Genomic DNA, 24,483 nt, shown 5'->3' with positions numbered 1-24,483 from the left:
GAGAACGAAAGCTCAGGATGTTAACATTTTCAATTGGGATATAAATGTGATGTACATTGAAATGTGTACTTACGTGGTCAATAATAGTTAACTAATCCCCCTCCCCAATCTCTCACACTAAAAAATGTTACGGTCAAGTATAGTTAGAAAATCACCTAAAATCACCTTATTTTTCGAGTTAGCGCCCCTCAACTGATCATCGATCCCTCCCCACTTCACCTTCGCGCTCCTTCCCCATCAGCACCCCCCCCCCCTTCCAGACTTCTAGATACGCCACTGCGAGAGTATAACCTTCAGGCAAATCTCTAGTTTTGTAAACATTTTTAGTTTTAAAATACTTAATATACTTATTACATATCAGTCAGTCTACAGTTTTACAAATTGTATTTAGTAAAATGCAGTGCTTACAGGTGACCAAGTTCATGTGCTATTGACATTGCTAGCCCCATTGGGCTATCGTCTTCCACTATTGCCATCTTCATGCCTTCTATACATACTCCGCCGACGAACCCTTTGCCCGTGGCCTCGTAGTTTGTATCGATATGAATGTCCTGTCTGTAAGAGTGTAGAATACACTATTATTATTGTCGGCCATTATTCATTACGTTTAATTCAGTTCTACAGGCACGTCGTGTCGTCGTCAATTGCTAGCTGGTTCTTTACATGTCGGATTATATCGGCTTTAGGGAGATCAAGATAGATAACTCTTTCATTAAATAGGCGGATGCGAAGGAGAATTAACCAGTGCGGATGGGGAGGGAGTGAGTGTAGTTGCTGATGGATAAGGGATGATTAGGGAGGAGTCAGATAAGGTTGACTGGTGAGTAGGTCTAAAGTGATATTGAAGCGATGTAAAATTAATGAAGATTATGCGCACGATTACAATAATGACGTCAAACAGGCAGACTCAGTAATATTGCCAGCCATAATTGATAGAGAACATCGTTTTCACAGGTTAATGTTTCCTTACCTTGTAATAAGTATTGCAACATCAAAATTAAGATCTGAGTATGGACTGTGGTCACTTGACAACCAGAGTCTAAAGTCCATCAAAATGGTGTTAGCATCTTCATCGTTGCTTATCAATGGCTAAAATAAAATAAAATGTATATATATATATATGTATTCTCTTATACACATCTAGATGTGTTACTGCAAAACAAACAATGCTGTGAGAAATAATGCTATAACGGTTTGATAAGCAACATCTCTTTCATATCATATATATGTATATATATGTTATATAGATATATATATATATAATATTGCTAAAACGAGTAGCATAGACCCAGACTTATAACATAGCATACAATGGCATATGTAATAAAATGATAGCAAGGACGCCTGCTTGATTGCATATTGTTTGTTTGTTTGATTGCATATTTTCATTTTGTGTACATTTTATGCATTTATCATCAGTTCATTATTATACAGTTAGACCTACTCCTCAAATTAAATATGCGTACATCTGGGAGTATTTTCGTCGATCTCACCAATGTCAGCCTGAGTAAAATTATTATTTGTGCACGATGGCAAATATTAGATGGTGTAGAAATACAGTGGAATATAGGCATAATGCTATAGCAAGTTATTGTACTCACGCGCTTCATCGGTAGTTGTCCATGCATTACACGGTAGTACTGTTTATAAGGCCTACGTCGTCGCTTGCTTGCCTGGTCTTATTACCATCATTATCACCATAATTATATTTTTATGAAATATTATCGTTGTTGTTATTATCGTTATTATTGGTATAATTATTTTAATGGTACTCACATCTGGCTCTCTTAATATTTCTATTCCCGTCAGGAGTAGGCCAATGTTCACTTCTAGTGTAGAGTCATTCCAAAACCTTGCCGCCTGTCAATAATATTCCATTTCAAACATACACCGGTATAATTCAAAACGACAAAACATTCAATTATTTAATAAAAGTATATTCAACCATTAAGTAAAAAGTAAATAGAAATTTGCAAATAATAATCACATCACAAGGCATGGATTTATTATTTAGAAAATATTCCAGATGGAAGCACCGTAAAGAGTACATAGTGGAGGAGGATGTGGAAAAACGATTGGACGGAGCACAGTAATGACAGATTGAAAAGTGCGTTCAAGAAAGTTCGAATCTGATTGGAGGCAATTCATCTCGCACTGTCGGTATGCCAATACAACACTAGTACAGTATTTGATATTTAAAGGAAAACTACGGAGAAGTCATAGAAGACTGTGGCGAGCCAAGTTGTCATTTAATCGTAAATAGAGATATCTTAGTTCTCTCTCTCTCTATACTACTAAAATAACGTTTTGTGTTTTTCTCTGTCCACCAAATATCTCCAAAAGTATATCAAGTATAATTATGATTTTTCACACATGTTATACCTACCACCAACTGGACGGACATCCGCTACATTAGGACTCGAATTTGTTATCCTACATGTGTTTTTTTTTTTTTTGGCAAAATTAACACATTTTCTTGCTGATTACGTCCAAACCTCATAACTGTCGTGACGTCATTGTGCTACGCATCTGATCTAATAATGCATGTTACAATCCCACAATATATTCAGAAACAATACCACAACACCGCAATTCAAACAGAAAGCAGATTTACTACACATACATCCGGGAAAAATTTGAAATTTGGGGTCAGGGTCTTCCCCGGGAAAATTTTGATTTCTATATGAAATTTCAGTTCACAGGCATTGAATTCTTTTTATTTATTTATTTATATTTTTTTATGATTTTTTTTTTTTTTTTTTTTTTTTTGCCGGGTGGTGGGGTGTCAGGACCTTTGGCTCCCTCTCAAATCCGCCAATTCCTCCCATCCAACTATATACATCGCCACCTTTCCCCACTCATTCAACACCATGCGGAGGCCACCTTTCCCATTCATTCAAGACAGTGCGGAATACGGGTATATGCTAGTTTCTATTTAAAACAAAGATATCTCTATTTAAAATAGAGATAGGTCTATCTGTACTTGAAATAGAGATATCTCTAATTAATAGAGATATTTGTATTAATAGAGATCCTATCTCTATTAATAGAGATATCTCTATTTAAAATAGAGATATCTCTATTTAAAATAGAGATATCTCTATTTAAAACTAAGATATCTCTATTGATAGAGATACCTCCATGAATAGAGATATCTTAATATCCTAATACGGAAAAAAAACGTGTGCAGCAAATGAAAAGAAAGGCAGGGATATGCTTAGATCATGCTGGAGCTTGTACATGATTGTGTACCAGGGGAAATTGTGTAATGTAGGAAATCAAAAGTAGTTTAGCGTACCGTGTTTAGCATATCTATGATGTATTTTTCTGTATTGTCCCCATGGTAACTAAACGTCAAGTAATCAACTACGACGAATAATTCAATATATTTCTCATGTTTATCTCCGAATTTTGAAGCAGATCTTGACTCGACATTCTGCAAAACAATACATGGGGACATCGTTATTACTTTTAATCTGCATGTCTTTACACATCTTCAACACTGTCTCTTATACACATCTAGATGTGTATAAGAGACATTTTTATATATATCAACATCATTGCGTAAAACACAGCCGTACTTTAAAATATTGAATTTAACCAAACATGATGCTTATACACGATACTGAACAATAACAAAATATTCATTCTACAGATTTTGTTAAAAATATTTAAACTTAGTTAGACCTAATAAGTATTTCTAAGTCGAATTTGATTTCTGCACAGATTTCTGTGTTATGTTATTCTTGTAAATATGTTAGTTTTTTTGTTTGTTTGTTTGTTTTTTTATGAGGCCTTTCCTTGTAAGTATACGTTGTTCGTTTGTGTAATTGGGTTGTTTTTTTTTTTGTTTTTTTTTGTTTTTTTTTTAATGTAGGCCCTACGTTGTTCGTTTCACATTTGAAGTTCTGGCGGTGATGCCTTCCATAGACCGGCAGCGTGCACTGGTGCTTAACTTGTATACAATAACATACTTTAACGTACTTCGACCAAATCAAAACTGAAACAATCCAACATTCGAGGTCGTTGAAATGGAAGAAATCGTACAAAATGGAAACAGGAAGTATGGTAATTGGTAGGCTATTCCTCGCACCGATAACGGTTAACTGTATCGGTACTAAGTACCGTACTCAGTGTATAAAGTACAAAATGAATATCTCGGATGAGACGCACGCTGTTAATATGTAGGACTACATGTACTTTCTTGAAATGATTTATCCTAATGTGTGTGTATATATATATATATATATATATATATATATATATATATAAATAAGCCTATTTTTTAAGCCTATATATATATAATGTATATATAAGCCTATTTTTTTAAGCATATATATATATATATGTATACATATACATATAGCCTGTCTAAATCTACACAGCTCAGCCAATGAAACTATATAGGCATAGAGATAATCGTATTATTACGGAAAGAGGAAGATGCCTGATCATGTAACATGAGAGCCCCTTCCCCTACCGTAGCATGATCAGCAGACAGGCCTAGTACAGGTGCAACGTCGTCTTGGATGAAAATGGATGATCGGCACACTCGATCCCACTCGATCATTACCAACACCGGCCCACGCCCCTAACCCTAACCAGTACATGAGTATGTAGGCCTACCTGATTGTCCGATACCCCACTTACTGAACCATAAATTAGATAGAGAGCCACAATGCTTAACCAATACATAAGCAGTCAGGACACATTTAATGTGATCACCGTAACGCTTCGAATGTCCGCCCTGCCCAGTACTTAACCATGGAAGTGGCTAACCGTGTTCTCTCTGCAGTGTAGCAGGATCGTAAAGTGTACAATAACACATTTCATTGACTGAACAATATACAATACTGCTGAACAATACTGTTCAGCTTCAATGAGTTTTTTTTAAACGTGTGATTTTCCTGTGAACAACAAGTGGAACTTAATATAGCTATACGTAATTAGGAATTAAAGTATGCCTGTGATAATAATAATTATATATATATATATATATATATATATATATATAAAACAATATGTTATAATCGTATCATCGTATCAAGCATAGGCCTTTAAAGAAACGTTCCTTTGTTCAGTTGTATAAAAGAAAGTGGGATTCGAACCTGCAACCTCTCGCTACCAAGGCGAGTATCATGCCCATTAGACCACAAAGATAAAGGCAAAGAACTAGCCCCAGGCGCTTTCATACAACTGACTGAACAGTTCAATATAGTATCCTTGTCAGTAATAATCATTTAAAGTGAACTACGTACATAACATATTTCACGATCCATATGATATTACAGAGTAATTAAATTATGATGGTTCTAAGTCAAGTAATTCCTTGGCATATCCTCATTAAAATCGTGTACAATGCAATGTATTGCATCTTTTGTCCCTTCCAATTACTAATGGTCTACATAATCCTGTCTCTTATACACATCTAGATGTGTATAAGTCTAATAAGTGTCTCCCTATGCCTACATGCCGTCGAACCACGAAATGACTCGTGATTTTGATTTTGACCAAGTAAACCAGATTTGTAGAGAAGAAAACACCTGGCCAGAAGTTAAATCCATCATTTTATCATATTAATAGGCCTAATTTTAGAAAAACTTTAAAATGGTTAAACTGACCTTTACGGTTATGTTATATCTGCTTTTGACTCTAAGGTTGACTAATAATAGGCCCATTTAGAGAATGGTTTAACCTTTGTGTTTCTTTGATATGATATCATATCCATCCCATTACCCTGGATTGAATTAATGATATTGACATTCAAATGTTTAAGTCCTTGGGTTAGCATGACATCTAAATCGATCTACTAGACGTACCGTAACATGTTTTCTGGGTGAACGCTTCTTCATTTGATAATCATGTCTACAGGTAACGTAACCTCAAGATTCATTATAATTATTTACCAGCTTGAATTGGGGTAATAAAATAACCGTGCCTACGATCCATTGGTGGCAATTGAGCATACTGTACTTTGCACTTGTATTTTCTGATGTGATTTCAATGCTGGTTACACGCCTACTAATATTAATAATAATGTGTTAACATGTAGAAAGAGCTTAAACGTATAACCTTTCTTTTCACATCGTATTAGGTAGTTTTTTGCCGCACAATGTTAACCTTAACTTTAACGTTAGTACCCAACATGCAACGCGATAGCTCCGCCCCTTTTTGTAAACAAAACGAAACACGCTTGCGCAAACCCATAACTAACGTACGTCGAGCACGTAAAATCCTAAAATGTACGTACTCCGCAACGCAAGATGAATAAATTATGACATCATCTGTTAACGTTAAGGTTAACGTCGTGCGGCGAAAGCTGTCTATTATTTTTTGTACGACGTAAGCATGCTGGTACAGAGGCCTTCCTATCAATTACCATAGACTGCAATGTGACAACTGCTAGGCCTATTGTAGGCCTATGTTGTTTATAAAGAATTGGAGTTTGGAAGGGAAGTTTGAGGCGGTAAGGAGTTGCTTTCAACCCGAGCTGCGACTCATTGGTCTGTAGTTCTGGAAATGGTTTACGTTATTCACGTTGTTTCCCTCTACCCAGAGTGGGTATTGGTTTAGCACTGAAAAAATGAGACGGCCAACATTCAACAATCCTAGGGAGTTTCTAAAATATCGTACACGTCACAGTTACTGATTTGGCAACGACTAATTTGAAGTGTACACAAACTTACGGACCTTTCCAAACTTAACAACTGACCAATCAAACAAGGCCAGGACTACGATTTTGTCCCACAAACGCACGCGTTTACGTACATTTACGCTGTCATTCTGTGGGACCTTAGCAACAAGGTCTATCCAAGGGGAGCACAAAACTGCACCATCTTTCAGCACGGATCTGCGTGCTAATGAAATCGTATAAAAATAGCTAATTGACCGGCCTCTACGAAATACACTGAAAACTCCCTAATCTCAAGAAGGTGTGTAATTACTTGACTAGCCATATGTAACATAATATATCATTATCACTAATGGTCTACATAATCTCCGTGCGATTGGCTTGTCCTTATAATCATTGAAATATCTCATAATATAAAACGTATTAATATTTTCTCCAAAGAATTTTCATTTGCTAACGACGACACGTTGACAGATAATATGAAAAAGGTGTTTATAGAAGATGGATACATCATTGTGAAGTAAGTGACAACGACGGTAATATAATATTTCCAATAACGGTTAATGTGGAGTATTTTACCAATGAAGGCATTGAGATGTATAGTGTTGGTAGTTAGCTACTCGCCTTCCAATCGGAAGGTCTCGGGTTTAAACCTGGTAAATCAAGATTATTTAAAATAAAACAATTACAATTGTCTCTCCCAACACTTGGTAGGCCCTAAAGGCAGTGGCGGCGCCAGCTGGGGTGGCGGAGGAGGCCTAAGCCCCATGGGTTTCGCCAGGATTTGCCCGACAGGGGTGGGGGAGGGCGAGGTCTCCGACGAGGGGGGGGGAGATTCCCCCGACGAGGGGTCACACTTTTCCGACGAAAGCAAAGTGGGCGTGGTTCGAGCTTCGATTAAAAGTTTTCGAAAATGGTCCAGGGGGGCGAAGCGCCCGAAAATTTTGACGATTTGGGAAGGCTTATTTTAGAGTCCACTAATATGTAGAAAAATACATATAATTTTTTTTCTCCCCGACGAATTGTGCTTTTTTCCCCGATATAAGAGACAGGCTGTGGAATCACCCTGGTAATGACGTGACAGAAATGGTGGGAAGATGCAATAAAGTTGTGCAAACCATGGAAAAGGCATGTTTTATAAAAATATAATCGTTACTATATATAAACCTATTATGCCGATTACGTCGGGGACACGCAGTGCAAGGATTGCAGTGAAAAAGCTGTATCGACTGTGAAACGATTCTATTGAAACCAGGCTTTAGATCATAGAAAATTAAGATAACGACATATGTTTTGAAAATTATTTATAGTAGGCATAGTGTGTTCGATTTTATTAAATTGTTATTGCACTTACAAAAATAAGCCTGATTTCCATAGAGCCTCGTTTTCGTAAAAGAATCGCTACACGCTATCGCTGACTCCTTTGGCGACGCTGATTTGGTCAGTTGAATGAGGGAGCGCACCCGATTGCGTCGGAGACTACGCAGTGCAAGCATTGCATTGAAAAGACTGTATAGGGATTGCTATGGTACGCTATCACTACAGTGTTTTAGTGCAATCGCTGTACTGCGTAGCAGTCCCCGAAGCAATCGAGAAGTCTCTCCCCGATTCGACCAATCAGTATCATCGAAAGCTGTCGGAGATAGCATGTAGCGATTGTATGGAAACCAAGTTTAAAACCTGTTTTTGGATAAGACCTAAGCCAATATTTTCACGGGATTTGAACTCAGAACCCTGGTATAGAAAGTTACATTTTTTTATTCACGTATTTATGATCCATTTTGAGCTATGGTTGAGGAATTGTATTTTGAAGTCGGTGGTTCTGTGTATTCAATGATAATTTCTGTATCTTTCATTCAATAAATCATTAAAAAGTTCACACAAACTTTCAATATATCTAATTTATAGGCACTATAGATCCAAAATTAGGATAAATTGAAATTAAGTTTAATTATTCTAAAATCTAATAAAATCAGATATTGGTACAAAAATGGTTGTCGTTTCCAAACATGGCGTCAGTGATGATTGTAATCGACAAGTGTGACCGTAGCAACGCATTCCCCCAGTTAGGCCTAAATCTATTTCCTTGAGGGGAAAGTACTGTATGTTGTAAAATCTATAAAAAAAAAAAAAAAACCTTAAGAGAGCTTAGAAATTTAATTTAAAACTTAACAACTCACGTAGGCCTAATGGTTCTTTTTCAACATTACGGTATTCAATATTATTTATTAAGCCTACTAGCAAAATTGAGGGTCTATGCAAAGAATCAAACGATACTGTTTATGCGTTTTCAAAGAGTATGGTGTATGCAAATATCAATTTAATTGAATATTAATCCTAGGTTTACACAATGAAATGTATAATAAATATTAAGTAATTAGGCAATCAAAATGAGTGCGTTATATATCACATTAATTTGTGCTGTTCTGTATTACAGCTAATTAATTGGAGGATATTATGTCAGCGTATAAAATTACTATAATAACAATAATAATAATATTTCGTTCTTATATAGCGCTTCATGCCTTTACAAGGCCTCTAAGCGCTTCACATTTACCCCGGTCATTGGATCTATCACCATAGCCCTATGTGTCTGTTAATAGAGATATATAAACATCCATAGTCTGTTAAATTATCTTGGTAAAAAGTTGATTTCTTTTTACCATCGCGATTGTTCCCATCCCGACAAGTTAGGCCGATTGCTGTCGCGTCTAGTCTATGTGAAGCTCGGTTTCTATTGAATCGCTCACTCTATCGGCGACAATCGCCGACAGTCGTCGGGATGGTTGAACCTGGTTCAACTTTGGTGATTGCGTTGCAGATGAATCGGGGTGCCTTCCCAATTATGTCAGGGCAGCTAGCAATGCACCCTGATTCGTCTGCAACGCAACGGTAAAACCTTCCCGACAACTGTCGGCGAATGTCGTTAGCCTAGCAATTCTATGGAAACCGAGCTTCAGTTAAACGAAGACGCGATGGTTTGTGTCGGGGACAGTCGTGTCGTAGAATATTTATATTTCTCACGAATCGCGTCGGGCTGCGTCCGTACGACGCTATCAGAGTTGGCCTTTTCTATAGAATCGTTACACATTCGCTACAGCGTTTTGACTGCAATCATTCACTGCGTAGCTGCCCCGGCGGAATCAGGAACGCTCGCTGAAGCTCGGTTTCCATAGAATCGCTCACCATATCGGCGACAGTTGTCGAGAAGGTTGAACCTCCCAATTGCGTTGCAGACGAATCGGGATGCCTTCCCGATTGCGTCAGGGCAGCTAGCACCCAGATTCATTTTGCAACGCAATCGGCAAAGTTGAACCAGGTTTAACCTTCCCGAGAGCTGTCGCCAATAGAGTGAGCGATTCTATGGAAACCGAGCTTAATTCAACTGACCAATCAGCGTCGCCAAAGGAGTTGGCGATAGCGTGTAGCGATTTTTATGGAAACCAGGCTTTAAAAATATGCCGATAATAGGATCCATGCCCGACGCACAATTCTCCATGGAGAACGCGTGACGGATCCGCTCAATATGTCGGTGCCTCTTGGCATCGTCAAGCGCTCACAGAGAGCGGAAATAAATTCGTCGGCGTAGTCGCGCATTTACAATCGTTACTAGGTAATGAGCGTTACGAGTTACTATCGTGACAGCATTATCATGCATCAAACAAGTCATCATAATATTGATATTATGTTATTTTCCTTTAAGTATAGCGAATTAGTCTGATCGTGCATGAGAGCGGCATTATTCTAGCGGTTGCCGGTACATTAATTTGACATAAATTTTATTTTGAATTGTTAATGTGGTAAAGCTCGTAAATATTCTCCATAATGTGACAACATTAATCTGAAGTTATCTAGAATCATATTAGCCTAGCCTAGAGCTACTCTCAGTTTTCTAACGATATTAAAGAGACTGTTGTTGAACATAATTATTACCTTTACATATAGGATTCGGTGTTACTTCTCGTACAGTCTATTTGCATTACGACTCAATAAGGACAGAAACTGGATGTTTATATTTCAATTAGCATGGAAAAGTAAAATGCGCGCTCAAAATATTATGACGTTTAGCTCATAGAAAGCATATATAGGTTAATATCACATGAGCTTCAACATTTGAGATTCTGTTAAATTTTTACAGCATTGCCTTTTGCTATTTATCTTTGTTCTTTCTTCTGCCCAGGTTCCGAATGAGGCTATTCTAGGCTGTACCAATACTGACTTGAGTAGAAAATGGTTTATGGATCCGTCCAACGATAAAACGATACGTTTAAGAGAAGTCGAACAGGGCACCAACGCTTCAAAATAATGTAAATAGAAAGAAAACGAATATAACCAGGTCCATGATATAAGTAACTAAGCAGTATTTTTTTAATTTAATCCGTCCAAGTCGGTATTAAATGGTTTAGTTTTCAATAACAGTTGGCATTCAGGCCTATTTGTTTGCCAGTGACATTAGAATTGCAAACATTCTACTGACATAGGTTTGAAATATATTTTTGTGTATTTAGAATATGTGATTGCCAAAAGGTTGTGCATTGAGAAATAATTCCTTCGCTATCAATAATCGGTAAGGCGCCTTTTGTAATATGTTCTTGCTTGTGAGTCATTGCCGAGCTTATCATATCCATGTATTTGTAAAGAAAACGGTTTAATGTACATTATAATTTGCAGCTGTATTCAGCGACCGAAACTGTAAAGGCGTATTTGAATAGTCTATGCAAATATACACCTGTTGTTCATCAAGCGATTAAATGCAATAAAGTCACTTATTAATATTTCGAGAAATATATTTAGGCCTATGTATTCATTTCGAAAATAAACTGAATGCATATTAGCGATGATTCTAATAATAGTTGGTAGCTAGGTTGACAAGGGTCTAAAAACAAAGATGCCAACCACGTCTACGTCTGTTACGGTAGATATTGATTATTGTGACGAAGATAATATTCGTCAAATCATTGCTTCCTGGATGCCAATTAATTTCATTAAATAAATTAATTATTGTTAGAGGGCGCAATTTTGTTGACGATTGCATTACCATACAAACAGCATTTATCAGCAGCGAATCCAGTGACACGTAAGGTAATAAAAAGTTATTTTATAACCAAAAAAATGTCTTTTGTGGTGGCGCCGTGTTTTTGAATAATTATTCGTTTGAATTTTGTTAAATTTGCTATGTCTAGTTTAAGTCAGTTTATAGAAGCCATGATATTTCGTCTTCAGGTGGGCTGAGCTTCGGCCTTATCTTTTCATTGTACACGCGCTAAATTTCGTTTCAAATATATTAATTTATCATTCGTGCAGGAGGCAGTGATCTCCTTCGGCTGTTGATGATCGCATCTAATCTATATTTCAGCTCACAGCTATTATCGCTGCCTCTTATTTCTACCTCGCTTATTGTTGCTTCTTAAAGGACAATCATTTCTTACTGTACACGTCACTTGATTGCATGGAGTAGCATAAGGTAAAACCGACACAAGTAAAGAATATACTGTTTCTGAAAATATAATCTTCAACTAGTGATGCGATCATCGATGCTTGAGATTTAAGAAAAGCAGGACTTGTTATCCTGTCAGGAGACGTGTATTAAATCTAGTTCTATTAATTTGTTAAATAACTTGCCACAAATAGTCTGAGTGGTGGAGTGTAGGCCTATCTGCCAAAATGAATGTTCGAAGTAAGTCAATGAGGGAGACATCAACGAGGGCTAAGCCCCGACGGTGAGTACAATATATTGTGCAGGTTTTCAATTACATGTGTCATTAAGGGTGTCACTTTATTCAAAAAGTTCAGTCGGTTATATTGTATACAGTAATGTTGTAATGTTTGTATCTCATAAGTTAAGACCAAGTTAAACCTATTCCATTAATCATTCTTATCCGTTCTTGCATTCATTCAGTCTTTTCTTGTCTGTATACTTTAGTTCATAATGAATTAGTGGTCCAATGCTTCTTTGTTTTTTATCCATATCGCTCAAACTCTTAATAAAATCATGCAGTTCAGTTTCAGATTGTTTAATTAGGTTCTCCATTCAATGATTAGTAGTAATTTATTCCCTTCTAGGGTAATTTTGTGGACATATTTTTTGTTTATTAGTTCCTGCACCCAAACCAAATAAAACCCTGGTGTCACCCTGTGTGCTTTTCAAACAATGTAAATATTTATATATATATATTAATATATATATATACATGTTATTATGTATATATATTAATATATATATATACATGTTATGTATTTCAATGGAATTAAGTTTGCTGCATATTCAGTCATTATGCCTATAAAAATAAACCAAATACAGTATGCATCTGCTTCAATATGTGTTTTTTTATTTTTGTGTTGGAGTTTAAAGCGCTACAGAAATAATTAAAATCTGTCTTTATCTGTGCCTATATACAAACAAAAGCCGTTCATGAATAATCATCAGGAACAGGGAGATGTGTATTTAGATTCCTCTGACGCTAAGGAAGTAACCATATGGATCTGTAGGCCCCTACATAGGGATAGCTTTTGTAAATGTGTTTTCCCATAAAATACTTTTAAAATGTTCATATCATTCCTTTGAAAGGCTGTGTTAGGCCAATATCGTGTTATTGTTGCATTCTCATATCTTATGTATTTTATGTATATAAGACGTAAAACTGAGTAGCAAATTTGAATAATCTCAAAACAAGACTGTCCACCAAACCGATAGTTAGATTCCATATTAATGAATGATAATGTAATCATATTCTACAATTCTGCATCAATCAAGCGTTTTATAATTATACTTGAACAAGCTAATGAGCATAATGCCGCAAGGGCTGACCTGGATTAGACGACTTCCATAGCTAGCCTAACTGCTGCAGGGACTGTCCATAACAAACCAACCAAAGCAAATTTCCTCTGAGAATACAGACTTCACTCATGCCTTTATTGTTGATCACCCAAGGCCTACACATTTCTATATTGTTGATGACTTTACAGTAGCCCTAGGCCTATACTTTACTAGTTGATGGCTTTATAAATAGAAATGAAATGAAACAAAATGTATACATACATATCATATACATGATAATGTTTTATATGCATTAATTAATCCTGGTATCAAAAATTGAATGACATCTCTTTTCTTACATATAAAAAGTTGCATAAAATATTTATTATAGATGTTATGACAAATATAAGATTTTTCATAATGCACTATTTTTATTTTTTTCAAATATTTAAATTTTTATATACAACATAAAATAAAAACCTTCTAGTAAATCTGGTTGAGAGGCCATGCTGATAAATTAATTTGATTCTGTAGTCTTATTGATTCCTATGAAGGGTTCATGACATAGTACTTACATCTACATAAATTAATATACTAAGTTAAATTCAATATTAAATTTAATCTTAGACTTTACATTATTGGTCAACACAGGAAAAAATGTATTTCTAAAGAAAATCTTCACAAAGGCTGAAAAGAGGTAACATTTTAAAACCACAACACCCCCGCCCCAAAAAGAAAATATATTTTGCAAAATCCATGCTCTGTATATAAAGGTTTTTCAAGACTTGTTCAAGAGTACTTTATTGCATAATTACTTTTTTTAATGTATATAAATATATTAATTTATTTTTAAATTCAATAATAAAAAATGTATTTGTATAACTTGCAAAAATGAAAAGGAATTATATCCCTACTATCTACAAGCCTACTCCATCTAGCCCTATGCTCTGTATCACAGGATGAGGGTGAACAAATTGAATCCCAGTTTCAAATCCATGAAGGTTTTTTATTGTATGAATTTAACAAATGCATACACTTTGTTTTCTTTATGAACTGGTGAGAAATTTTGACAAAATCACTGACATAATTATAATAGTGGTTGTCATGGCAGTATCAAAGGTGGAGCTGAACCTCTATAACATTTGTTCATGCCTATTAGGTACTCATATGTGTATACGGTAACCTATGATAGAACACTGTTGCCAGATTTGTAATGCAATTGAATATAGTGTACTGTTTAGCTCCCAGCAATAATTAATGCCTTCTTTTTCACAATAACCAAAGCAATCCTAAAGACAGTAGCAAGTAGCACATTTCTAATCACTATGAAGGGCATGGAAAAAGTAAAAAAGTAAAAATCAATCGCAGATTTAGAGGTTGCTATATGTGATTATATATATATATATATATATATATATATATATATATATATAAAATGGCTCTGTAATAGGCATCAATAAGATAGTAAGCAGCACGTATGTTCCCAACGAAATATAAGTAAATATAGACATGGATACGATAACAAAAATCATACACAGATGACGTCTTATAGGAACATTATTTTATTTGGCACGAATATTTCGTCCTGTCCTCAGAACTTTCTCAACGTGAATGAGACAACATTAGAAAATAATGATAGGTAAATAGTTTATGTTACATAATAGGAGACTGCTAGGGTGATTAAGAGATTAATTCTTAGTGCATGTGTATCCACTAGCAAAGCCTAGATCTTTGTTGAATCCGTTGATATGTGATTTGATACGCATGATCCAAAGTAATTCGGAGCAACGTCTATCTCTTGTAGATTTGTAATTACAGCCAAATATGATAAAACGTAAATTGTCTATGGAGTGCCCCTGTGAGTTAAAATGGTCACTCACAGGAAACCCCTTACTCTTATCTCTAACAGATTTCTTGTGATTATTTAACCATAATCTAAGTTTAGTTATATATATTCATATATATGTATATACATATTCATATATTCAAATAAACATCCCGCTTTGAATACCCCCCCCCCTTTTTTTATTTTTTCCTCAGATAAATATCATCCCTCATACTGTAATAAATCTAGTGGAAGCCATATCATTCTCAAAACATTCAAATTATGTTCTGCTCTAGTAGAATTACATTTATTTTCTATCGTAGTTGGGATCAATAAGTCTTTATGATCATGCAGTGACACATTTTGACAGTAATTTTGTGTTATAGTTTCACATTTACAGAGAAATTAAGGGGTGTTTATTTGAGTACAGAATATACATATCCATTTGACACCAAAAACAATAAACACCTCCCTCAAATAAGTGCCTCCCTTAAATAAATTCCCCTCAAAAATCCTTCTCAACAATAAATGTCCCAGGGTGTTAATTTAGAATAAATATGGTAATCTAGAATAATTTATGCCTAAATTTAAGACTGGACCATGCACAAAATCTTGTGTATACAGTATGTGTATAATGGAATTATACGCATATGGAATGAAATAAAATGTTTTTTTTTTTAAATAAAACAAAATAAGCAAATATTTTTAATATTCAATTTAAAAATAAAAATGTTTTGAAATCATTTTTAAGTACTTCAACCATTTATTTGATGCTTTGTATCCTACCCATATTATTTTTTTTTATGATACATGGATTATAATATATATTCCATCCACTATAATATGTTATATTCATTATATATTTATTATATGCAAATTTATTCCATTTTTGATTGTTTTTCAAGAAAAACCATTAAAGACAATTCAACAGGTAGAATGTAGTCATTCAATACATATTATGAATTATTAATTTCTTCTAATGGGAAAGAAATTTTGTTTCAATTGATTTATAAATGATTTTATCATACCTTTTGTCTCCTGTGTATCTGACATCTGAGTGAAAACAAATTACAATTTTCAGTTAAATGTAAAGTTTCCTCATCAAGCTTCATAAAATTTAAAATAAAATGGCAGAATTAGGGAGGATAATGGTACATTTATAGTTATAAGACAGTTTACCTTGACAGAATTTCTCGTAAACGCTAATACAAACACCAATAAATTTAGTAAAGTTCAAGTAACGTGTAGTAAAATGTCACTTTGATATATATGTACAGTATAATGGCATAATATAGAAAATTTACAGAGTTTCTCATTATTCCTATTTCTATATAGTATAATTGCATACTGTACAGAAATAGATATTAGTGTGCCACTCAATCTTATTGGCTTGAGTTGCAGACTAATATATTGAGATACACGGTATCTGATTCAGTAGTTAACCGTTTGTATTACTTTAATGATAATAAGGTTATTGTGTTAATAAGCAATTAGTAGAGCTCCGCATAGTACATTATAGGAAAATTATACAAAGGTTAGATATAATGCTTGAAAAAAATTCCTGAGGGGCCTGCAAGGCCTGAAGGAAATTTTTAATGCATTAAATCTAACCTAAGTATAATTTTCCTGTAGTGTATGATGCATGCTCTACTAATTGCTTTATAAGTCAATCGCCATCTTTTAATGTTAGTTTTGATAAACAACTGTTGTAGTAGTCATTGGTTGCTATAGTGATATGTATACTGTGTGCGTATTTACATTTAGCTGTGCGTATGCTGATTTGTGCTCCTGCAGTACGCGTTAACTACACATCAGCAGTGCCGTACAGATACGTTGAATAACTATTGTAATTTGTATTGTTTTAGAAGAACTTGTTTGTAAGGCTATTCTGAGACATTCGTCAAACAAATAAACATTTCATAAAGCGTTCGAGAGAGAATACATTCACTGACTTTTTGGTCGGTGCAGACAGGTAAAAATCATGTAATGATATAGTTACGTTATAGGCTACGGCCTAGAACTAGAAGGAGGCCTCAGCGGCATTCTGCATGGCCGTAGGCCTACAGTACATCCAAAATCGTTCCTTGATTTTTTTTAAATATGTCTGGAATATTCCTATTAAACGTTCAGTTTGTTTAGTCTATTAGGGTTCATTAATTCAAGGAATTTGTTCATACTTAATACTGAATTTAAAGTCACTTTCTTCGGGTTCTAATTAACCTTTTTTTTAAGAAAGTAATTTTCAATTACAATTCAATTTTCATTGCGGTGCACGATATCTTCGCGGTGACGAAAAAATTAGGTATTTTTTTGCGCACGCACCTAAATAAATCAAGCCAATCGTCCACTAATTAAAAAATTACTGAACTGTGGGGGGATAGGCAAATAACAATGATGACATCATGATTGACTTATAATAAATATTATAATTTATAGTGTTATTGTTTCTATTATTGTTTTTGGTATTGTTGTTTGTGTAGGCATTGTTGTTTCTATATGTTTATATAGGTTTGTTTCCATTTCCCTTGTCTGGCAAGGCATTTTTTAGTATGTTTTCTTTTTGTGTAAGCCATGAGTAATACTCTACTTAAATAATTAGAATTCATTGAATTTATAGTCAAAAGTAAGGCAGTGATACATATAACTTAAACCTTTCCTGTTGTAAGGCGTCGTGGCCCTAATTTTACAGTGTGGTGATGCTCTGAGTATTCCAATATATTTGCTCTGCTGCCCTCTATACAACTTTTTAAAATAACTAATAGCTTTCTGACTTGACATGTGATCTGTTGTGACAAAATGATTCTTGTGGTACAAAAAATTAAAAGGAGTTACAGTATTGATATATTTAGATAGATGACTATATAAGCTTTATTTTGGTCTTTGAATCATGTTCCTAGGTTGAGTAAAACCTAGATCATGTTGAAGTTCAAGATGTCTAAAAACATACTTAAGAGAAATTCGCCTCTAAAGATAACAACTTCTAAATTTTGTATTAGTTTTCCTATAAATTCTTTTTATTTCAGGAAAAGAAATTGAGAGATCCACTTTACAATTAGAAATGTTACTGTGTCATTTTACTTCTCCCTGTTAATACAGTATCTACTTCTATTCTACACACCCATGAAAAGGACTGATCTCATGAATATTAATGATTTTTTTTTTTGTCTACCAATCAAATGAAAAAAGATTTTACCTGAACTGTAAGTCATATAATATTTAATTCTTAGCAAATAATTCTTTAAAATATGTAAGGAATAAATAATTTAGTGGAAAGATTTAATTTTCAGAAACACAGAAATAGATGAAAAAAACATTAAACATTAATATTAGTGTACAAAATTTACTACTATAATTTGATAATTCTTAGAATGTAATGGAATAGTCCAAGTTTATTGTAATGGATAAACATCTGGCAGTGTCAATCAAACTTAACAACTGACCAATCAGAACAGTGCCAAGTATACAAACATGTCCTACAACCAAATGTGTTGTCCCATAAACACACATGTGTACCTATGTTTTTAATGCTGTTATTTTATGGGGCCTTAGCAACAATATCCAAGGGGCAGGGCTTAGCGAAAAGGTCGATGAAAACAGGATGTAAAAGGTCGCAGGTACTGTAGAGCCTGATGATGGATGTTGTTAACTAAAAGGTATACAGTACTATGTTAAGACAAAATATAGGCTGATGACCAAGAGGATGTTGATGCAGACAAAAGAAATATGATTATGGTATTAAGAAGAGGATGAGGAAGATGCTTGTGTAGATGAATGATTCTGTACAAGTTATCAGAGGATGATTGGCTGTTGATGCAGATTATGAAAGATTTATGATGACAATATTAGACACTTGAAAGAGGATGTTGATGCAAAATGATATATGCAGATAGTATTCATATTATAAAGATGAAGGATACCAATAGTTTTGGAGTTTATGAATAATTTAAAAGTGGGATGCTGTTAGTGGAATGATTAACTAAATATATGTGGCAAAGACAAGCCAAACCAGTCACTCGTCGCAAAAATCGACGAGAGTAAAATAATAGCTATAAAATGGTAAAAAAATTATTCAAATCGGACATTTCCTTATGAAGTTACAAGCTTTTAAACACACAGCTGTTTAAAGAACTATATATGAGAAATCAGCCTTCAAAGTTTATGATTTCAGGCATTTTCTCATGCAGAAACTATCATCAAATCCTTAAAAAATGTTGTTTTAACACTGCACATTGGGAAAATAACAGCATAGAATGATGTGTAGGTATAAAAAGGATAGTGTAGTGCAATAAAATAGATTTTCAAAAATTTGACATTCCAGCATGATTTGGCCATTTTCTCTGAAACACGATTTGTGACGAGTGACTGGTTTGGCTTGTCTTTGCCACATATATGTTGGTGGTGTTGTTTGTTTGTTTGTTTTTTTTTTGTAATATATTTATAGAGGATAACCCTTCCAGTGTGTCCTAGAATGTCTGATATTCAGTGTGATGATTACATAAATATAATCGTGAGATGATTTATCAGCGAAGTCTCATTAGGAGGCTTAGGGAGTGGAGATGTTTTTTTTTTTAGTCGTGAGAGAAAACCCTGTGATGTGACAGGATTTTAGCACAGAGCCCCAGGATTGGAAGGCAAGTATTTTAGCCACTTGTTGATGTAGTTGCTGCTGCTGTTTTTGATGATGATGACGATTCATGATGATAATGATACATCCTTAATAGTGATGATTGATTAATAACTTTGTTGATAATTTAATTTGATATATCTGAGCATGGACCTATTAATAGGTCCATGATCTGAGATCAAAGGCATGTAGTACAATTATTTTATGAGGATGTAAAGTAATGTAAAGTCTTGTTGATGATTTGAAATCTAGATGTATAACTTAAAATTCAGATTCATAAAATACTGTAAAACATATTACATAACAATAAAATTGATTAAATTTAAAGTCTTCATCTGATCTTAACCTCATCAGATTAATTTGAAGAGGATAATTATGAATAAACAAGTGGATATCCAGAATTATGTTTTCATATTTCAAAGAAGAGAGCTAAGCTTTAGACAAACGATTACATATTTGCAGCTTAAACAGATTTCCCAGTTATAATAAATCATTCGTACCGACGACACATCTAAATCATTTTTGACAGTGTTTGCAAATTTCATTTGTAGATGATTGGTGTGATCACTAGGCCATTGATTATGCGTTCTAGCATCGTGTTTTTAATAATCTTTTTTCTGAGCAGATAATAAGATTTGGGTGCAATAATTGGTTGATGGTCAGTTACATTTGTATCGGCTAGCAATAGGAGGTATGTATTCGGTAAGATTTCATTTTTGAGTGTTGTTGTTTGTAGGTCTAATTGGTTGCCATGCTAGCTTAGCACACTGTGAGACGTAGTAAATATTGTTAATAATGTAAAGCTGATTACTGTTGTACAATTATTTAAAGGAATATAGAATCACTTTTTATATCTTTATACTTTATTTTCAAATACAGATAAATACAAATAAAATTGTTGGGCTGAGGAAAATTATTACTACAAGCCTGACGAGGTTAACAAATTGTCCCATATTGTAAATGTTTAAAAACAGGCAGTGTAGGCGGACAATTTTAATCTAATTTGTAGGATTAGTTGTGTAAACGGCATAACAACTAAATAGAAATTTAAAAACTCACAATGAAATATATGCTCAGAGGGTCAACAGAGGAAATTATCAATGGAGTTTAATTGTGTCTGAGAGATATAGCGGATTAGGAATTGTTATGGCATCTTTTGCTAAAATTCTCCTATGTTCTTTATAGGTATTATGAGGGGTGGAGAAAAAGATCATTTACAAATCTTGTCGTAGATTAAAGTATTTGTATTACTGGTTAATTTGTAGTTTATTACATAGTTTCCATACTTTTTTGTACAGAGTTTATTGATGGTTCAGGTGGCCCTTGGAAAATTTGTTACACTGCTATGGTTAAGTGAAACTGTTGTTCATGCAATTGTACTTCCTTGTAATGTTTTTCGAGGAGCTACCTGCCTCATCAGCAGCACCTACTACTTGTATTTATTTCCTTTACACTTAAGATTTCATGTTTTGCTTAATAATTGTTATTTTATGTACTTGTAGTGAAGAATCTAACTCATTTATTTTGGTTAATTTTTAATGCACTAAGTGATTTTTGAGTGCCACTTATCTGAACAGATATGTTCTAATTATTAAAAATTCCCAAAGAAATACACATTTATAGTACACCCATCCTCCTTCACAACCTGTTAACCGTTGCTTTTGGTATGTACTTGGAAGCAATGTTGTATTGTACTCTTACAAACACCGGCCATATTTAAACATTTTTAATATAAATTTAGTCATTATGGTAACTAAATGTCTTATAATATTTGGTAATACTGTAATAATAATAAATAATTTATATTGTTGAAACCATTGAGAATAGAATTAAACACAAAAAACAGGAAATGATATAAGGTGATTTCTTGAAACTTACGAGTTTAATGAACCAATTTATCAAAAGGTTCTGCTCCCTTACGGCAACAAAAAGTGATTATGTAAAATTATGTGCTCTTATATTAAAATATATAATATCACTGGCAATAACCGTTAAGCAAAAGAATAATATAAACAATGAGCCGGAAGACAAGAAGCGGAATGCATATAAATTGGGATTATACGGTGAATGTCTCCTTATTTCTCTGCAAAATCCAAAATTATTGGATTGGTTTTTTGTTTTTGTTCGAGTTTTTGCTTGTTTTATACAAGTAAGTAATGACTGGTGTTGTTTAAAACTTTGGTTTCCTATCATGCTGTTTAACTTATGTTTACATTTATATTAGCTATATCTTAATTTTATACGAAAATGATTGCAGCAAAACATTTCTAATTTAAATTCATAATAGATTGGAGAATGAAAAAAAAAAAATTGGGATTTTCAGAGGGCTACAGTACATCCCCATAGACCCCACACAATTCTCACTTTGACAAATGCTCTCCATTGACATGCATTTCCCTGGCATAAAATCCTGCATTCGATGCTGTGTCTAGGCCCCTGACCACTGGCTCTCATAGTAGGAGTCCTAGTAACAAGATTAATATGCAGTGAGAGTCAACATCTTCATCTCCATCATATCTTGCCTGATCTATACTACTTAGATATTGAGTTGTTTACTTCATATAAGATCATCGAACCCGGTTTACTCATCATCTTAATAAACAATACAATTATCCTGTTTGGTTGGTATCCAAGTTAGCTCCCCGGGATCAACAGTTTACATTTAGGTCTGCATCAGCAATGTATTTGATTTATGATAATATAATTTCATATTATGATTGAGAAGACCATCCATGTACATCCTAACAGCTAAAATGATATATACAATTTTGAAATACATCAATCTCATAAATTTGGAAATTCTAATAACAATTATGTCTGTCACATGTATGAATATATATGTTATTATGGCTAAAATGTCTTGCCTATTACGTTTTTAATATAGAACAATGAACTGTAGTTTTACCAACTCTGTCTCCAAACCTCTTGACCTTAAAATATGTTTAGCAACTACCTTGATTTGTAAAGTAATAGATGTTTTGATAAAAAGATGACAGCAAACCCTAATTTCTAATAACATTCTATTAATTTATAAGTTTTACATTGACTCTTCTTTTGACTTTATTTGTATTATCTTCTTTCTATTTCATGGTTTGTTTGTAACTGTACCATTTTGAAAAACAGTACTCAAGTACTGAAAGAGTGCATGCAGTCTAAAGAAAGAATAAATAAGTAAATGTCCTAAATTCTAATAACCATGTCTGTCACATGTATAAATATATATGTTATTATGGCTAAAATGTCTTGCCTATTACATTTTTAATATAGAACAATGTCTGCAATGACCCCCCCAAAAAAAACATGAAACGTACTTACTGTAGTTAAACCAACTCTGTGCCCAAACTTCTTTACCTTAAAATACATGTATATTTAGCAACTACTTGATTTGTACTTTAAAGTAATAGATGTTTCGATAAAAAGATGACAGCAAACCCTGCAAAGAAAAAAATATTACAAACAATTCTTTCAAAGAATCCTGTGGCAGTAGAAATAGGGCCCATCAGGCCCTGGAACTGTTGGCTCAGAAACAATGTTGTGTCCACTACTAAGCTGCCATTGATAAGAGAAACATTTCTCTCAATATATTTTGTTGTACCCATATGATCCAGCTAGAACTGATGGCATACAGTCAGAGGATAAATAAAAAACAAATATTTGTATTGTACCATGCTATCTTATATTACAGTGTCACAACAGTTTCATTCAAAATAAATCTGAATAATTGCTTTTATTTTCTTAATTAGTGTAAGCCAAGTGCTTATGCAATAATATGATGTAATATCATTTTATGTGATATTTGCCATACCATCAGTGTACCTTCGGGATATGGTCATTCCGACGCCATAGAAAAAAGATAACGAACTGTGTAACATGGCTGTAATGGAGTACTGTATTCCATATCTGAATTATAAGTCATTTTAAGAATACTATTGACATGATTATTGTAGAATTTTATACTACAAAATTGATTACAATTAATTATAATTCTGGGTGTGTCACTGAAGTAAGTGTAATGTTAATGTTACTACAGTATACAATTGATTTATTTGAGAGATTATACTAGCTTGCTTGTGATTGGCTATTTATTCTGTCTTTCTACTGCATGCACTTTCAGTACTTGTGTACTGTTTTTCAAAGTGGTACAGTTTCATAAAATACAAAAGTTAAAAGAAAAGTAATTAAAAAACATACATATATATAAATAGATATCATAATAAAAGTGATTAAGAATTAAAAGAGTTTTAAAAAAATATAATAGACATGTTCAAGAAATTTGTTGTTGTTTCGTGTGGAAGTTCATTCCACAACTTTGTTGAACGATACAAAAAAGTTCTCTTGCCATGTCACTGTAAGAAAATTATTGATATTAGATGATTGGTTCATGAGATCATTTGAATATAGGACTGTTTGTAATTGGTTCACATACCAAAGATTGTTTTGTATATATGTGAGGGAAATTTGAATTTATTTAAGTTTGGTGCAACTCTTCAAGACTAATGTTTGTCTTACTTCGGCCTAGGCTCTGGATTGCTGAGAACTAAAGTAAGCTCAGACTTTAAATTTAAAGTATATTTGTTTTGGCTGATTTAATTGAAGACATATCTTTCTACTGGTGTTTGTGACAAACAGTGTGTGCTAATTGTATA

General features: G+C 33.8%; 2 protein-coding genes across 5 annotated transcripts in view; one reads left to right on the top strand and one right to left on the bottom strand.

Annotated features, from left to right (window-relative positions):
* The window catches only part of LOC117102120 (A disintegrin and metalloproteinase with thrombospondin motifs 17-like), a 36,121-nt gene that overhangs the window by 9,371 nt on the left and 2,267 nt on the right, over positions 1-24,483 (bottom strand). The window contains exons 1-5 of one of the 2 annotated variants that reach the window (XM_033242324.1): positions 4,627-4,830; positions 3,299-3,436; positions 1,777-1,860; positions 971-1,089; positions 409-555 (exon numbers count right to left, since the gene is read on the bottom strand). In XM_033242324.1, the coding sequence (XP_033098215.1) occupies positions 409-555; positions 971-1,089; positions 1,777-1,860; positions 3,299-3,436; positions 4,627-4,695 (557 nt within the window). In that variant the 5' untranslated portion in view covers positions 4,696-4,830. Of the gene's footprint in view, positions 1-408; positions 556-970; positions 1,090-1,776; positions 1,861-3,298; positions 3,437-4,626; positions 4,831-24,483 lie in introns of those variants that run through there. The other variant, XM_033242332.1, reaches the window with a different exon arrangement.
* LOC117102136 overlaps positions 11,464-24,483 on the top strand; it is a 32,107-nt gene continuing 19,087 nt past the window's right edge. Inside the window, exon 1 of one of the 3 annotated variants that reach the window (XM_033242356.1) lies at positions 11,464-11,713. Coding sequence is in view for 1 of the 3 variants with exons in the window: in XM_033242341.1 (XP_033098232.1) it covers positions 12,296-12,351 (56 nt within the window). In the remaining 2 variants the exon portion in view is untranslated. Of the gene's footprint in view, positions 11,714-11,775; positions 12,352-20,490; positions 20,529-24,483 lie in introns of those variants that run through there. The other 2 variants (XM_033242341.1, XM_033242361.1) reach the window with 2 other exon arrangements.

The sequence above is a fragment of the Anneissia japonica genome, unplaced genomic scaffold (assembly GCF_011630105.1).
Source record: "Anneissia japonica isolate Jap-2015-1 unplaced genomic scaffold, ASM1163010v1 scaffold1005_len2656397_cov198, whole genome shotgun sequence".
In the NCBI taxonomy this organism is placed as follows: Eukaryota; Metazoa; Echinodermata; class Crinoidea; order Comatulida; family Comatulidae; genus Anneissia; species Anneissia japonica.
This window is presented reverse-complemented; position numbering and strand designations above follow the sequence as displayed.